Here is a 15917-nt window from a genome sequence, read left to right on the forward strand (position 1 = left end):
ATGCACTACAAAGCAAAACAAATTGTTGCAAGGTTTTATTCTAATTGAGAAATGCTCAGAGGGCATTGAGTGTTTTATATTTACAGTGTTAGTCTAAATCTCTGGTCAGAATTTTTGTTCATTTTTTTCATAATAATAGTCTTACATTTGTATTGCATTTATGTATGTTGGGGGTCAAGTCTCCATGATTCCCTTGCATTTCTACACACATAGTTTCAAAGATAGGGAGAGTATTTCCCTCAAGGGCAGAGAAATTTGTTGCAGGATAACAAAGATAATCTGTCCCTCCAGGGCAAAGTTTGGGTTGGTTTGTTAGCATGACAGTCCTAAATTTGGACTTCTCCATTCTGATCCGAACCCTGGCTGCTTGTGCAGCACCTGCCTCGAAGCTCAGTTCAACCTGGGGACACTTGGGAGCAAGAAGAATCTATGAGAGCCTGAAGGTCACGCTGCCTGTGGTGCTATGAGTAATAAAACCCTTTGTCTCTGACAAGAATTTCATGCATCTGTCAACTTCTATGAAACTGTGGCAGGCTACCTGTTAACTTACAAGTGGAATAAAATATCAGATCCCTCACAGTTCTTGGCAGTGTATCTCCTTAGAGAAAGACCTTCCTAGGGAAATTCCTACTGAAAGGCAGCAAAAGATGCCATTCCAAAATATGCCACTTTGGCATAAGGATTATTTTGAATTGAAGGCAATTGAGAAGAAGCAGATAAAAGAAAAATCTCTCTGTTCTCCCTGTATTTGTCTAAAAGCAGGACATAAATTTACAAAAGTGTCCTTCTCCTCCCTCCCTCCCTCCTAGGAAGGACAAAGATTATTCCTCTGAGACAACTTTAGACCCTCAAAAATAGAGAAGATGCAGACTTAAATCTGCATAACAAATCTTACTCTTGTTTAGGGGCACCTGGGTGGCTCAGTCCTTAAGCGTCTGCCTTCCGCTCAGGTCATGATCCCAGCGTCCTGGGATGGAGCCCTGCATCGGGCTCCCTGCTCCGCGGGAAGCCTGCTTCTCCCTCTCCCACTCCCCCTGCTTCTGTTCCCTCTCTTGCTGTGTCTTTCTCTGTCAAATAAATAAATAAAATCTTTAAAAAAAAAAAATCCCACACTTGTTTACACTGCTTTTCCTGGTACCTCCCCACAACTAGCCTCCCCTCCCTTTCTTCCTTTTCTCTTTAGCTGAAGACGGTATCCAAGCTAGAGGCACCTCTGAGAGTTATTCATTTTTCCCTGGGTATCTCCCATGTATACATGAGGATATATGTCAATAAACGTCTGGGTTTATTCTCTTGTTAATCTATTTTTTATTACAAGGGTCTCAGCCAAGAACTCAGAAAGGTAAAGGTAGAATTGCTTTACCTCTTGTACAGTACTGTGTACAATGTACCATGAGATACAAAGAGGTCTTTCAACACCACCATCTGCAGCATCTTTCTCTAAACTTCGTATTTCAAATTATAAATTTTCTCGTATAGGAATTTAAAAATTCACTTGAGCCCAGAGCTTTTTTTTAAGTAATAGTAATGAAAATTTGTTAGTATTATGTGACCAGTATCATTATATGAAAATGTAATGTATAAAAAACCAATTTGAAATTATGCACTTTTGTTTCAGAAAACACGCCACTATTCTATAAAAATAGCTACTTATAGAGTGAACGCTGTGTAACAAGGCACTGTGTGCTATGAGGGGCCATTCCTCAAAACAACCTCATCGGGTATATACTCTTAGTATCACCATTTCACACATGTGAAAGGTAAGGTGAAGAATTGTGTATCACTTATCCCCAGTTGTGCAGTTAGTAGCAAAGCTGAGATTAGAACCCAGGCAGCTTGGCTGTGGAATGAGTCTCTTTAACAATGCATTTTCCCCTCCCTGCCCACTCCCAACCACAGCATTTCAAAACATAGTAAAAACGATTTACACTATAGGAGGAAATTGTTTAAAGAGCAGAAAAACGGCACACCAAGAACTAGACAAATAGACAAGAAAATGCATTGTTTTGACTAAAATTAGCCAATCACATTACTTCTCTTACACAGACATGTTTTCTGGTGCATGTAAAGCTTTCATGATTATGTCTACCTATGGTATTTCTTCCATATCTTGGTGACCTTTGGTCTTACCATAAATTTAGATATTCAATTAACCAGTACATTTTCTAGTACACTATAAAGACTGAATTATTTATGTTTTCCTTTCCTATCTGTTGCTACCTCATTTGCTTTCCCTCTATATAGAAGGGGGGTTGGGAGTAAGTGGGGGATGGGAGAGACAAGGACATGAGAGTCAGTAAAATTTTACTGCTCCTCAGCAAACTTCAGTTCCAGAGCCAGAGGGTACTTAACTCATAGAAATTATTTATATGCTAAATTCTAAAACAAGACATACCAGCTAATGAAAAACAACATTGGGGTGCCTGGGTGGCTCAGTTGGTTAAGCATCTGCCTTCAGCTCTGGTCATGATCCTGGGGTCCTGGGATCAAGCCCCACCTCAGGCTCTCTGCTTAGCGGGGAGCCTGTTTTTTTCCTCTCCCTCTGCCACACCTCCTGCTTGTGCTCTCTCTCTCTCTGTCAAATAAATAGATAACATCTTTAAGAAAAGAAAAAGAAAAACAACATTAATGGAGCTTATTTTATTTTTTAAACTTTTTTATAAGATTTTATTTACTTGAGAGAGAGCGAGAGAGAGCATGAGCTGGGGGAGCAGCAGAGGGAGAAGAAGAAGCAGACTCCCCTTTGAGCCGGGAGCCCGATGTGGGGCTCCATCCCAGGACCCTGGGATCATGACCTGAGCCAAAGGCAGATGCTTAACCCACTGAGCCACCCAGGCACTCCATGGAGCTTATTTTATATCATTAAGAAACTTAGACTGATTCATTTATTAAAAGACAATTTATTGAACATCTATAATGTAGCACTAGTTTAGATGGGAAAAAAAAGTACACCAAGGTTGGGGGAATGTTTTTGCTCTTCTGGACACTCACATTCTAGCAGGAAGAACAAACAACAATAAGTAAAGACAATAAATAAAGTAGATGGTATGTTAGGAGATGAAAAATGCTACAGAACAAAAGGAAAATGAAAGCAGTGGTGGGGGAGTAAGGTGATGATATGGGAAATAAGAGCAGAAGAAAAATTATTAAATTTCCTTACTATTTACAGCCCATTGACAAGTCCTTCAAACAGGCAGAGTGACATTCCTCTAGGGACTCAACTGCCTGGATGTTGACACTTTGCTAAGGGCAAAAGGCAATCTTAGCCAGATCCCCAGGATCCTGTAAGTCTACTTTAACATATAAAAATTCCTTTGGAAATTCCCTTTATCCCTACCTTCCAAGATACATGTTGGCAGTCATCCCCAATCATATGACCCACCGATATACATTTGAAGGGTCTCATGACTAAGATTTTGTTAGACAGTAATAAGTGACTTTTTCCCAACAACAGGTAGCCCCCTCAAGGTCCTAGAAACCTTGTTTCCAAAATTCCTTAGGGACTTATGCTATCTCTAACCCCCTCCCAACTTGAAAGTATATAATGGGCCACTCCTCGTGACCCCAGTGCAGCTCTTTCTGCACACGGGTCCTGTCCCCCTGTCCTTCCACCTTTTTGTACCAAAGACGTCTCAAGAATTCTTTCTTGGCCGTCAGCTCTGGACCTCACCAACATTCCAAAACTACATCATTTGGTGACCACGGGAGGACTCCTCTCACTCTAGAGAGCTTTCTTTCTGTTCTCACCTTCACTTAATAAACTATCACTTCACCCTTTGGTGTCCATGAGCTTCATTCTTTGACTCCACGAGCCGAGGACGCTGCAAGCCTGGAACGGTGACAGAGCAAGGTTGCAGTACAAAATGAGATGTTCAAGTAGCCTCAATAAGAAGGAGAGGGTTATGCTGCTAAAAAAAAGAAAGGAAGGAAGGAAGGAAGGAAGGAAGGAAGGAAGGAAGGAAGGAAGGAAGAAAGAAAGAAAAAGAAAGTGAGGTTTAAGCAAAGACTTGGCATGAGTAAGTTGGACATGTAGAAAGAATGTTCCAGGCAGAATTTGAAGGCAGAAACCTCCTGACCTGTTTAGAGAACAACAAGAAGGCCGGTAAGTCTGGCATGGATTGAACCGGAGGGAAAATCCAAGAGTGGTTACAGAGCAGGGGCATTGGGGCAGATCACCCTAGGCCTTTACTGGCCACCGTAAAGACTTTATATTCTGGGTGAGATTAGAAGCCACTGAGGGTTTGGAGCTTTAGTCGTACATAATATGACTTAATTTGTAAAAGATCACTCTTTCATCTGTGTTGACAATAGACTGAAGGGGGTTAGCATAGAAGCAAGAAGACCTGATAGCATCTGTTGGTAATTTAGAGATGGTGGTGTTCACCAGGGTATAACAGTTGAGACGGTGAGAATAGTGAAATTGTTTTCTGTTTTTAGGAGATAGCCCTCAAGATTTACTGATGTTTTAGATTTGCCCTTCAATGACATGGTGACAAATACTCTCTCCTTGACCAAACTCTAGCCAGGTCCTTCTGAGCCCTCTTCTTGACTAGGCCTTAATCCTGGCCTATAAAGAATTGAACAAACACTAACACATTTTGATGGCTCAAGGCTGTATCCCTAGGATGACTCCTCATTCTTGCCTGTGTCCTCCGAGTACATGGGTGGAGAGACAGAGGAAGCAAGTTCTCTGTTGTCTCTTCTTATATGGATATTAATGCCATAATGAGGGTCACACCTTCCTAACCTCACCTAAACCTAATCACCATCCGATGACTCCTATCTCCAAATACCATCACACTGGGGGTTAGCGCTTCAACAAATAAATTTTAGGGGGACACAGTTCAATCTATAGCACACAAAATGTGAAAGGTGAGGATGAGGAGACAGTTATCACATCCACTGTTGTGTCGTCACCTTGGATCTGCTCTAGAATTTATCTATTTTATGCTAAAATGTATTCATATAGATTTCATGCCATGGTTTTGATTGATACACATGCAATAATTATCATATCTTTTCCAGAAATTATTGTGTCTCTATGGAATAATGTGTTTTACGGAATAATGAAGGCTCTATACGTGTTATTTGTATAAGGCATAAAAACTTGACAGTATAAAATGAAGCTATCCAGTAATAATTTTATTATAAGTCTAAAACTGTTGCAAATGCCTAAGGGTTAATGACCACTAGTGAGGACACAGAAAAGTAATAAGCTTCACAAATAAGACAGAAGTAAATATTATTTGCCATTTATTACTGAGACTAGCCACTTGACAAACTGACCTTATTCAGCTAAGCTTTCAACAACACAGTTTTTTGGTTTCTAATTCTGGTGATATTAAGTACTCTCTTGGCAGAAGCACAAACTCAAAAGCAATTTAAAAAACAATAATGCATATACAAAAAGTGTCAACAGGGCTCTTCAGAGAGGTGAAGAATGGTAGTTTCTGAATATATGCTTCCTCACTTGGATCATTAAGCCCTATTATGCAATTTGGATTCAACGCAAACTTCTTTAGAAATTCTGTATATATATAAAATCTTGACCACACTATGTGTCCACAACAAATGCTCAGTAAAAACTGCAACACTGATTAATAGCCTCCATAAAATAATTTATTATTCAGGCAATGTTAAATCCAGGTTTCATCCTTGTGAAAATCAATTGGACTCCATATTAATAACATGGGATCATACACTCACAAAACTGACTTTCTAGAAAGATAAAAATGAAGTAATGTTGATTGAAAACTTACTTTAGCTATCCGTTTCGTTAGTAACTTGCTCACATACAATGTGAATTAAGCTACAGTGGTCCTGTTACAACCAAAAATACTTTAATCAAAAACATAAAAGTGGGGGCGCCTGGGTGGCTCAGTCGGTTAAACCATCGACTCTTGATTTTGGCTCAGGTCACGATCCCAGGGTTGTAAGATCAAGCCCGTGGTCGTGCTCAATGCTGGGCATGGAACCTGCTTAAGATTCTCTCTCTCTCTCTCTCTCTCTCTGCCCCTCCCTCCACCTCCCTCTCTAAAAAATAATAGATAAATGAAGTGCAGAACGGAACACATGGACGCTCCTTAAAAACCTACTTTAAAAAAATATAAAAATAAAAGTGGCCCAGTGCTTAAACAGATTATGGACTGGCTAAAAGCTGAGATCATCCCATTTCTACACTAATCCTTAGGTGTTTTGCATATGTATGAAGATAAGATTGCCACTATCCCTCATCAATGTAAAACTATTGATAGGAATAAGACCTGGTAATAGAAATTTTAAAAATTAAAATCTATTTATTTATATAGCACATGATGCTTTTCAGAGCTATTTTGCATATTATCATATTTGAGCTTCCCCAAAATCTTGTGACATTAGTAGCCCCAATTATATTTTAAGAGGAAACTAAGATAATAATAAGTTGTATTGTGGAGGTAGACACACATCAAAACAGTTGCAAAATATTTTTAAAACAAAACATGACCTGATTAATTCATGTTTGAAAAATGACAACCTACAGTGTTCACATAGTTTAGAATGAGTGAATAAATAATGAATGAAGTCCCATGCTTAGAGATTTTGAAGTTGCTCAAAGCAAGAATTAAGCTATATAGCACATTATTATTGCTTGAGCTATACTAAATTAAAAACTGAACTGAATAAAAAGAAAAAAGTTTGGTATTCTCCTTGTACGGTCCCTGAGGATTGGAATTATAATATATACTAATATAAATGAGGACCCATGATCGGCGTTGGTGCCAGGCACAAACTGGGTGGATGTAAGGAGCCCAGTTAATGCCCCATCCAAGATCTGCTCTATTTAACCTACCTCGGACACTTGCTTTGCTCTCCAACCTTTATCCAAAAAACTCAGTTGCTGCCATATCCATCAGAAAACAGCAGATGGCACACTCAAACATAGTAATTGAGGAACTCTAATAAAAGTCACCATTTACACAGGTGTAAACATAGTTAACAGGCAGCAATAAAGGGTGATATAGCATCTCAGTGCAAGCTACAAGGAGGATCCATTACTGCCCTTAGGATGCGAGGGCAAGGCAAAGAAGCAGTGTTGAAACCTACAGACAGTAACTGTATGGAGAGGGTCATCTGACACATGACCTTTAGTAGAGGGATACACGATGATGAACTGCACAGAAGGGAGCTGAGGGAGCAAATACTATAACCTCACTCTTTTCCCTGCCTCTGATCTCCTGTCAGTGCTTCCACTGGCTGATCTCAGTCAGAAGCCAGAGGGAAAGAATGTTCATGAATGTGTCCCAGGCCACAGTGGAAAGGAGAGGGGAGAGAGCATGGATCTTTAGGAGCAAGTGGGAAATATCATATACATTGAAGAAAAAGAAATCCCACAATTTACACTTACAATCCTGCCAAAACTTAACAACTCTTTTTTCTTTTTCTTTTTTTAAAGATTTTATTTATTTGAGAGAGAGAGCGTGCTCTAGCACAAGCAGGGGGAGCGGCAGGCAGAGGGAGAGGGAGAAGCAGGCTCCCCTCCTGAGCAGGGAGCCCAACGCGGGGCTCCATCCCAGGACCCCGGGATCATGACCTGAGCTGAAGGCAGATGCTTAACCGACTGAGCCATCCAGGTGCCCCAACAACTTTTCAATTAGAGACTTAACCCATTTAATTTTTATGTAAGCCATGACAAAAATGCAGGTAAACTGCATACAGTAAATATTTATAGAATAATTATATTGAATGGCGAATTAAATCCAAAGAGTAGATTAAACAAATAGGCTATATAGAAGTGTTGGGGGGGACGGTGGGGGGCAGAGAGAGAGAGAACAAGAACCTAGGTTTTTATTCAGCCACGATGATTCCGGTAAAGGAGAATGTAACCTAGCAACAGAAGCTTTACACAATGGTTTGCTCATAAATTGTTGAAAATGGTAGTTAGTGATATCAGAAAGCATAATTAAATGAAGAGAAGTTACCAAAAGGGCTGAATGGGGACACAGAGAGCAAATATCTAGGTAGATGGGTAAGAAAATGGTTCTTTAAATTCAAATTCCGATACAAAATACCTTTCTGCACATTTTCTTAAATAAATATGCATACAAAATAAAAGCTGTTTAGAAGGAAACAAAACTCACTTCTGCTGGAAAAGCATGTGCCTAAAATAGATCTTTTTCAGTATAAATTTGAAATAAGTAATTATGATCTCAACCTTTCAGGAAAACATATATCTTGAAGCTTCTGACCCTGTTTTAGTTTCCAATAATGAAAAAAAAAAAAAAAACCAGCTGATATTTAGATCAATTTTGACATTTCTTCTTGATTGATATTTGGTAACATATATATAAAACTATCAGCTAATCACATCAAACAGATAATAAATTAATATCAATGTCAGAGTTAGGATGATTTATCTTCATTACTACTGATTTCATTCATTCACACACACATTCTGAGTTCAAGAGAATGTGTTAATTGGTGTATTTACTTTATTTTCTTATTTTCTCTCTTCTTGATGCTCTGGCATCTAGGGCCTCTCTGACTACAGAGAAACTGGCCCTCCCAGGACTAGCCAATTCTCGGAGATAACAAATGACTCACCTTTCATATGTAAACTAGGCAATCCACAGCTCCTGCTGTAAACTACCTCCTCTCTCTGGCTCTTCCACCCCAGAAGACAGTGTTCCTCCACACTAATCTCCCCAGGGCCAGATACAGGCAGTTGGGGATAACCTCTATGCCCTAGAGCCCTCTAAAATTATTCAAACTAGTCCATTCTAACTCTGCTTATCCTACCTTGCCTTGCCTTTCCCATAGAAACCACAATAAAGGCTCTGCCCATGCTTTCCCCTTGGTCCTGCTGCCTTCTGGTGATTCTCTATGGGATCCCGCATGCTGTGGTGTGCCCCCTCCTCTTAGAAATTGTAATAAACTACTTTATCAATGGCAATCATCTCTGATATGTTGGCCTCACCATACTGGAAAAATAAGAAAATGAACATGTTAAAACAGTTGGTTCTAGCCATTATTGTCTATGCTAACTCTTGAAGGAACTGTGCAATAAGTATTTTGGAGATTTATAATTGACTCTAAGCTCATCTGCTGGCTGTGTGACATTGGGCAATGTAATAGAACTTCTACGAATCTTGGTTTCTCCTTTGTTAAATGGGGATATTCCCTACTAGGGCAATGAGCCCTCGATGTTTTTCTTGGCTTTTGTAAAATATAATACTTTAAGTTTTTACTAAATTATAGCCATGGTTTTATCTTCCCATGGGAAATACAGATTACCTACCTTTTCTGTTATCTGTCAAAAATCTATATTGTTCATAGTTGCAATTGTACTTACTTGACACCAGCCAAATCAGTTCTGACAGTTACTTACTATTTGATAGTAAAACCCCCACAAGAGGGCAGCAGAGGCAACACAATGACAGGCAGATAGCGCACAACCGCCTGAGGAAGGAGCAAGGGAGGGCTTCCCCTTTCTGAGTACCTTCCTGAGAGGGGCGACGCAGGGCTGACCGTCTAGGCTCAGCCTGCGCTGCTTTGTGTGTGCTGGCTCCTCACAGGAGTCACTTTGTCATCAAAGTTCCAGGGAACATGATGAGCCACAGGCAGTTCCTGGCTGTTCCCAGAGAACCTGGGTCAGCTTTTGGAATTCATTTTGTGAAGAAGCTCAGGTTTTCTCTACAATTCATCGTGGTATTCAACAAATAGTAAATGTTAATACTATTCTTAATTCCTAATCAACATACGGCACATTTATGTGCACATAACCAGTCTATTCCTGAGAAACAAAACATTTCTAAAAAGTATTAAATCAAATATTACTCACAATCCATGCTTGCAGCCTTATTTACCTTTACCCATCTACTAAAATAATAAATCCTTCATCTTGAAAATATTTTTTAAGTAGATCATTGGTAGTAATAAAATAATTTGGACCACTCTATATTTAAGAAAAACAATTCTCACATAGTACAATATGTCCCTTTTGAAGCTTTCACTGCATTTGAGGGAGAAAGAATCAACACATTGAAAGCCAACTGCAGGGGCGCCTGGGTGGCTCAGTTGTTAAGCATCTGCTTTTGGCTCAGGTCATGATCTCAGGGTCCTGGGATCGAGCCCCGCATCAGGCTCCTGCTCAGCAGGAAGCCTGCTTCTCCCTCTCCCACTCCCCCTGCTTGTGTTCCCTCTCTCACTGTCTCTCTCTGTATTAAATAAATAAAATCTTTAAAAAAAAAAAAAAAAGAAAGCCAACTGCACTAAATAAGTTCCAAAATTTTGTATCAGTTCTAAAGGTTGGGAAGGGCTGTGTAAGCTCCCCTTAGGCTGTGTACCCTCAACACAGGTATGTGTTACAGGCAGGCAAATGCACATTCTAATTAGGAATTTAGAGGAGAAAAGATTAAATTATTGTAGCAGTAGTCAAGAAATACTTTACAAAAGCATTTTAAAAATATTTTTAAAAATTTAATAATAATTACAAATTATATATATAATTATAAATTTTAGCATCATTTTACTTTTTAAAATGTGGTATAATTTGCAGCCTGAGTAAATCAGTCATTTATTCATTTACTGACTTTACGCAAGCATTCTTTCATTTACAACAAGTATAGAAGTCCCTTTCCCTCGGTCAACAATATGGTGTACTGTTTCCAGAACTTGCCCAACTCTGCTAATATTTGGTCCTACAAAAAATTGTTGGGATAAAGGCAGCTGCCCAGCCTGCACTCGTGTTTTTTACTTGTTGGGAAACAGTTTAAGAAGGTTCTGGTAAAATATTTGTTATTTTTAAAGAATTCTTTATACATCATGATCTGATATTTCAGCACAGAGATTTTCAAATGCTTTTCCAAATATATGGAAAAATACGGACTTTTTTTGTCATGACAATTTTTTTTTTTTTAATTTAGTCAGGGCCCTGCGGTGATAAGAGATTAGCCACTGTCATATCCAAAATGATGCATTTATTCAGGGCAAAAGTTAATTTTCCTAGTCTTCCTCAGAAGAAATTGCCTCAGGGATGCCAGAAAGACTTGAGGTAATATCAATTTAAAATACTTTTACTGGGGCGCTTGGGTGGCTCAGTCAGTTAAATGTCCGACTCTTGGTTTTGGTTCAGGTCATGATCTCAGGGTTCTGAGATGGAGCCCTGCATTGGGCTCTGGGCTCAGCGTGGAGTCCACTTGTCCCTCTCCCTCTGCTCCTCCCTCCATGTTCTCTCTCTCTCACCCTCTCAAATAAATAAATAAATAAAATCTTAAAACACTTCTACTGAAACTTGATTCCTTGGGCCAGAGGAAAGTCCTTACTGTGGTTGATGGTACAAGCAGATCTTCATGTACTGTTTCCAGGCATCACCACCAGACTCCCTGTCACCAGCAGTGTGCTTTCCTCCTCCAAGTGCACCTCCCCTCTCAGTCCCAAAGTATAAAACTTAGAAAAGTTGATCTGCTCTCTTTGGGGTAGGGGTGGGACCCGGAGCCTCGCCCACTGAGCCTCTCTCCATCCCCCTCTAAGGTATCACTATGTCACATTAAATTTCCTTGAACTGCAGTTTGAATATTGGTCACCAAGGGTATGATAGACTTGCAATAAAAGTGGCTACCCAATGGAGCTTTATTGTGTGTGAAACTTGGATTTCCTGATAATCTTCCTAATTTCCCTCTTCATGGTGGGAAAACTGTTACCTGGTTGCTCTCTTCTTGTCCCAGATGCACCGAAGAATTGGAGACCCGAGACCAGAATGGGGAGACAGAGCTTACTCCTTATACTTAATCTACTGATAAGTATAGTTCACTTGATTCAAGAGTGAGAGTGGGCCACTGCCAGAGTAAGAGTGGCGATGGCCCCAGAAGCTCTGGCTGCATCCTTTTAAGCCTGCTTTGTGTACATGTAAATTTAACTTTGATTGACATTTTTGTTTGACAGCTGGTGGTTATTTAACATTTTGGCCTCTACACATGCACCTACCCATGATGTATTTGGTTATAATTGTATTTATTTACGTATTGCATATTTATGGACTTACAATGAGTTTTGTTGTGATCTTGAAGGTACTTAAGGGCAAGTTGAGACCCTTGTGTGCATGGCTCTCAGACGTCCCCTTGTGGCTTTTGAGCCAGCTCTGTGGCTAAGCCTTTTCTGTTCTGTTAGGCCTTAGAGGCTGCCCTGAAGGTGTCACTGTTAACCCTTGGGGGTGGCTCCCAGGGGTGGCTCCCAGGGGTGGCCAGCCCCTGCTTTAATCCCTCCTTGCTCATGTCTAACTAACTGCCTAACAAAGTATAAGAAATTCTAGTTGCTTATCATAAGGAAGATAGTTTTTCAAATGATATAGGGATTCCTACCTCTGTCCCTCATTCTCTTTGCTGAAACAACAGGTTGGAGAACTACCAAAAGCCTAGGTAACAGTTAGGTATAAGATAAGCAAAAATTCTTCTAAAGTCACTCAGATTCAGATTTTCTGCCCTTGTTATCTTCTCTCAAGTTTACAGACATTAGATGACCTTTTAATTTTTTTATTTTTTAAGATTTTATTTATTTATTTGAACGATACAGAGATAGTGAGAGAGAGAGAGAGAGAGAGAGCAAGCATGAGCGGGGAGGAGAGGGAGAAGCAGGCTCCCCACTGAGCAGGGAACCCGCTGTGGGACTCGATCCCGGGACCCTGCGATCATGACCTGAGCCGAAGGCACATGCTTAACTGACTGTGCCACCCAGGCGCCCAAGATGACCTTTTTAGTTGAATTTATATATGATCCATTTTTCCAAATATCTGCTGGAGACTGACATTCTGAAGTGTTCACAGTACTACTGCCATGAAGGAATATATTTTCTGTGATGCACAATAGGTTCCATTTGTCCTAAGCAAATATCTGACAATGTCCAAGTCAATGGATTTTGTAGCTGAATGTTACAAACTACAACATCTCTCATAATAAATTACTGAAAATATATGTTCATTTATATCATGGCTTTAGCTAAACTGAATACGAATGATTTAGGAATACGTATACAAAACACACAAAAAATGAGTTTTTCATATTCTCCTGGTTAGACCAGGAAACTATTTACCTACTCACTAAAATTTGTAACTCCCAAATCATTACTTTTGATGCTTTCTTGGTCATTGGTGGATCTGTGCAGAGCAGTGAAAATTTTGAGCTGCCCAATGCGCATGTTCCCAGCTGAGGTCAAACAAGGTGAAGCTCTGCCTTCTTGTCTCAGCTCTCAAACTGTAAACAAGTGTCCTTTTTGTGGTATATTTAGTGCCAGTTTTTTGCATTTTTGGGCTTTTTGTCAGTGATTTCACTGTTTAAAATGCCTCCGAGCATAGTCCTGAAGTGTTATATGGTGTTTCTAAGCACAGGAAAATCGTGATGTGTCTCACAGAGAAAATGTGTGTTAGATAAGCTTCACTCAGGTATGAGTTATAGTGCTGTTAACTCTGAGTTCAATGTTAATGAATCAACAATATATATTAATTTAGGTGTCTTTAAACAGAAACACACACACAAAACAAGGTTATATATTGATCAGTTTTAGAAATGTTGTGACCAGAGTGTGATCTCATTCCATATGTCTCCGGGAGTAGCGTTCACTAATTCAGTTCACTAATTCAGTACAACTTTATAGTACGTAACTACCATGAATAATGAGCCTGGGCTGTACTCTCAGCTGGCCCTAACCCCTCGTTCTCACCTCTGGCCGGAGAGTGGAATCACAAGTGGAACTGAAAGGGAAAATAACTGATCCTAATAACTGATCCTAAGTTCCAATCGTGGAGATTTGGATGCAATGGATTTGGATGCAATGGATAATTGTATACATCTTTCCATGTGAGTCTAATACACAGCTAGCTGGGCTTGAGAACAATTTTTGTAGCTCACTGTCAGCTTTGGAACTTCCCACTGGGGGCGCTCACCAAGGGCAATGTGTGTGCTCTCTTACGGAGAGCAGCCTCAAAACACCTTTTTCCAGCCCTCCTTGGTTCATCTTTGTATTTTCATATTCAAATAAAACGCTTTAAGCTCCTATGACAAACAATGGTTTAAGCTCCTTTACTGTTAAATATCATAATTGTTTAATGTTTGAGTAGATATAACTTTATTTTAGGGGAGGAGGACACAGCCCAGTTCTGGCCAATGAGATAGATGAGAATTCTGCTGGGGGACTCCTGGAATCTTTTTTTCCTTCACTGTTCAGAGGAAGCAAATGGGAGAAATCCACCTCCACAACATGTTTTTTTTTTTCTCTTTTTATTTTTATTTGCATTTATTCTGCAGAATTTACTCCCGGGCCATAAGTTTTTGTTTCTTCAGTTTCTTCTGGGATATCTTTTTCTTCTGTGCAACCTCCTCTTCTGGTTTACGAACAATCTGCTCTTTTTCAGTAAGGATCATCTCAATGTGGCAGGGAGAGCTCACATATCGGTTAATCCGACCATGAGCCCTGTACGTTCTACGCCGCATCTTGGGGGCTTTATTCACCTGGATGCGCTCAATGACCAGAGAATCAACATCTAAACCCTTAAGTTCAGCATTACTCTCTGCATTTTTAAGCATGTGCAGTAAAAATTCAGCACTCTTCTTGGGCCACCGACCCTGTGTCCAGCCCCACTGTTTGGCCTGGGCACACCTACCAACTCCACCATTGTAGTGACGGAATGGCACACACTGCTTCTGTAAAGTGACGTCTTTCAGATACTTGGTGGCTTTTCGGATATGCATACCCTTGATGGCCTGGGCAGTTTCACATGTGTTCTTAAAGTGAACACGAAGATTTGAACCTCTTGATTTACATGATTTCGTAGGGTTTTCTGGGTCAAGCAAATAGCGAACCATTTTCAGAGGTCACCTCAGGCCGCTTAGGGGAAGAGCTCCACAACATGTTTTAACTGAGGTTGTAGGTAGAAATAATGGTTGTTGCTGTTGTAGCCATTTTGCAACCATGAGAGAAAAGCCAAGAAAATTACAGGACACATCCTAGAGTTCTGACACAATGAACGCACTGACTCTTCTTGTTATGGGAGAAAAAGCAATCCCTCTGGCTGGGCCACATTTACTCAGGCATTCTTCATCTTGCGGCTAAAAGCATGCCTACTGAGATGACCCTTCCCATCCTGCATTGTAAGTCTGGTGCTATTCCTAAGATGTCTGAGGATTCCTAGAGGGCTTATGCTCTCATTGTCACCCTTGGATGGAATTCTCGATCCACATTCCCTGTCTCACTTCCAACAGCTACACTTTCTTTCTACGCAGCTCTGCTCCACCACATGGGGCCACCAGCTCTCCTTTATTAACCAAAGCACCACCACACAAAGCTGTTATATGTGGCGGACTTTTAAGAACGATCTGGGACCAAGAAGGGTCAGTACAGCAAGTGCAACACAGGAATGAACTTCTTGGGCACCTGAGTGGCTCAGTTGTTAAGCGTCTGCCTTCGGCTCAGGTCATGATCCCAGCATCCTGGGATGGAGGCCTGCATGGGGCTCCCTGCTCGGCAGGAAGCCTGCTTCTCCCTTTCCCACTCCCCCAGCTTGCGTTCCCTCTCTCGCTGTGTCTCTCTCTGTCAAATAAATAAATAAAGTCTTTAAAAAGAAAAAAAAATTAACCTGTTATTCAATTTTAGGCATTGCTGCCCAAATGTCCTTGCCATCCCTGCTGTAGGGAAATCTTCCCCAGGCTCTTTCTCCCCTTGGCGTGTCAACATGATCTCCGACGGAGATCTCTTCCTTGGCGATCTCTTCCTCACAGTTGAGACCATCTCAGTTCACTCTCTGTTGAAGGGATGTTGAATGCGCACATGCATATACCCATATTTACACCATAAAATATTGGTAGGAAATACACTTAAAATATTAATAATGCCTATCTCTGGGTGATAGGATTACAAGTAATTAATATAATCTTCTTCAGTATTTGTGTTAT

At 40.4% G+C, this 15917-nt stretch overlaps 1 protein-coding gene across 1 annotated transcript; it reads right to left on the minus strand.

Moving 5' to 3' along the window:
- Positions 1-13488: 13488 nt before the first annotated feature.
- Positions 13489-15418, minus strand: LOC116635437 (60S ribosomal protein L17-like). The gene has a single exon (XM_032409378.1). The coding sequence runs from the start codon at positions 14829-14831 to the stop codon at positions 14277-14279; it is 555 nt and encodes a 184-aa protein (XP_032265269.1). The 5' UTR covers positions 14832-15418; the 3' UTR covers positions 13489-14276.
- Positions 15419-15917: the final 499 nt, after the last annotated feature.

The sequence above is a fragment of the Phoca vitulina genome, unplaced genomic scaffold (genome assembly GCF_004348235.1).
Source record: "Phoca vitulina isolate PV1807 unplaced genomic scaffold, GSC_HSeal_1.0 scaffold1, whole genome shotgun sequence".
NCBI lineage: Eukaryota > Metazoa > Chordata > Mammalia > Carnivora > Phocidae > Phoca > Phoca vitulina.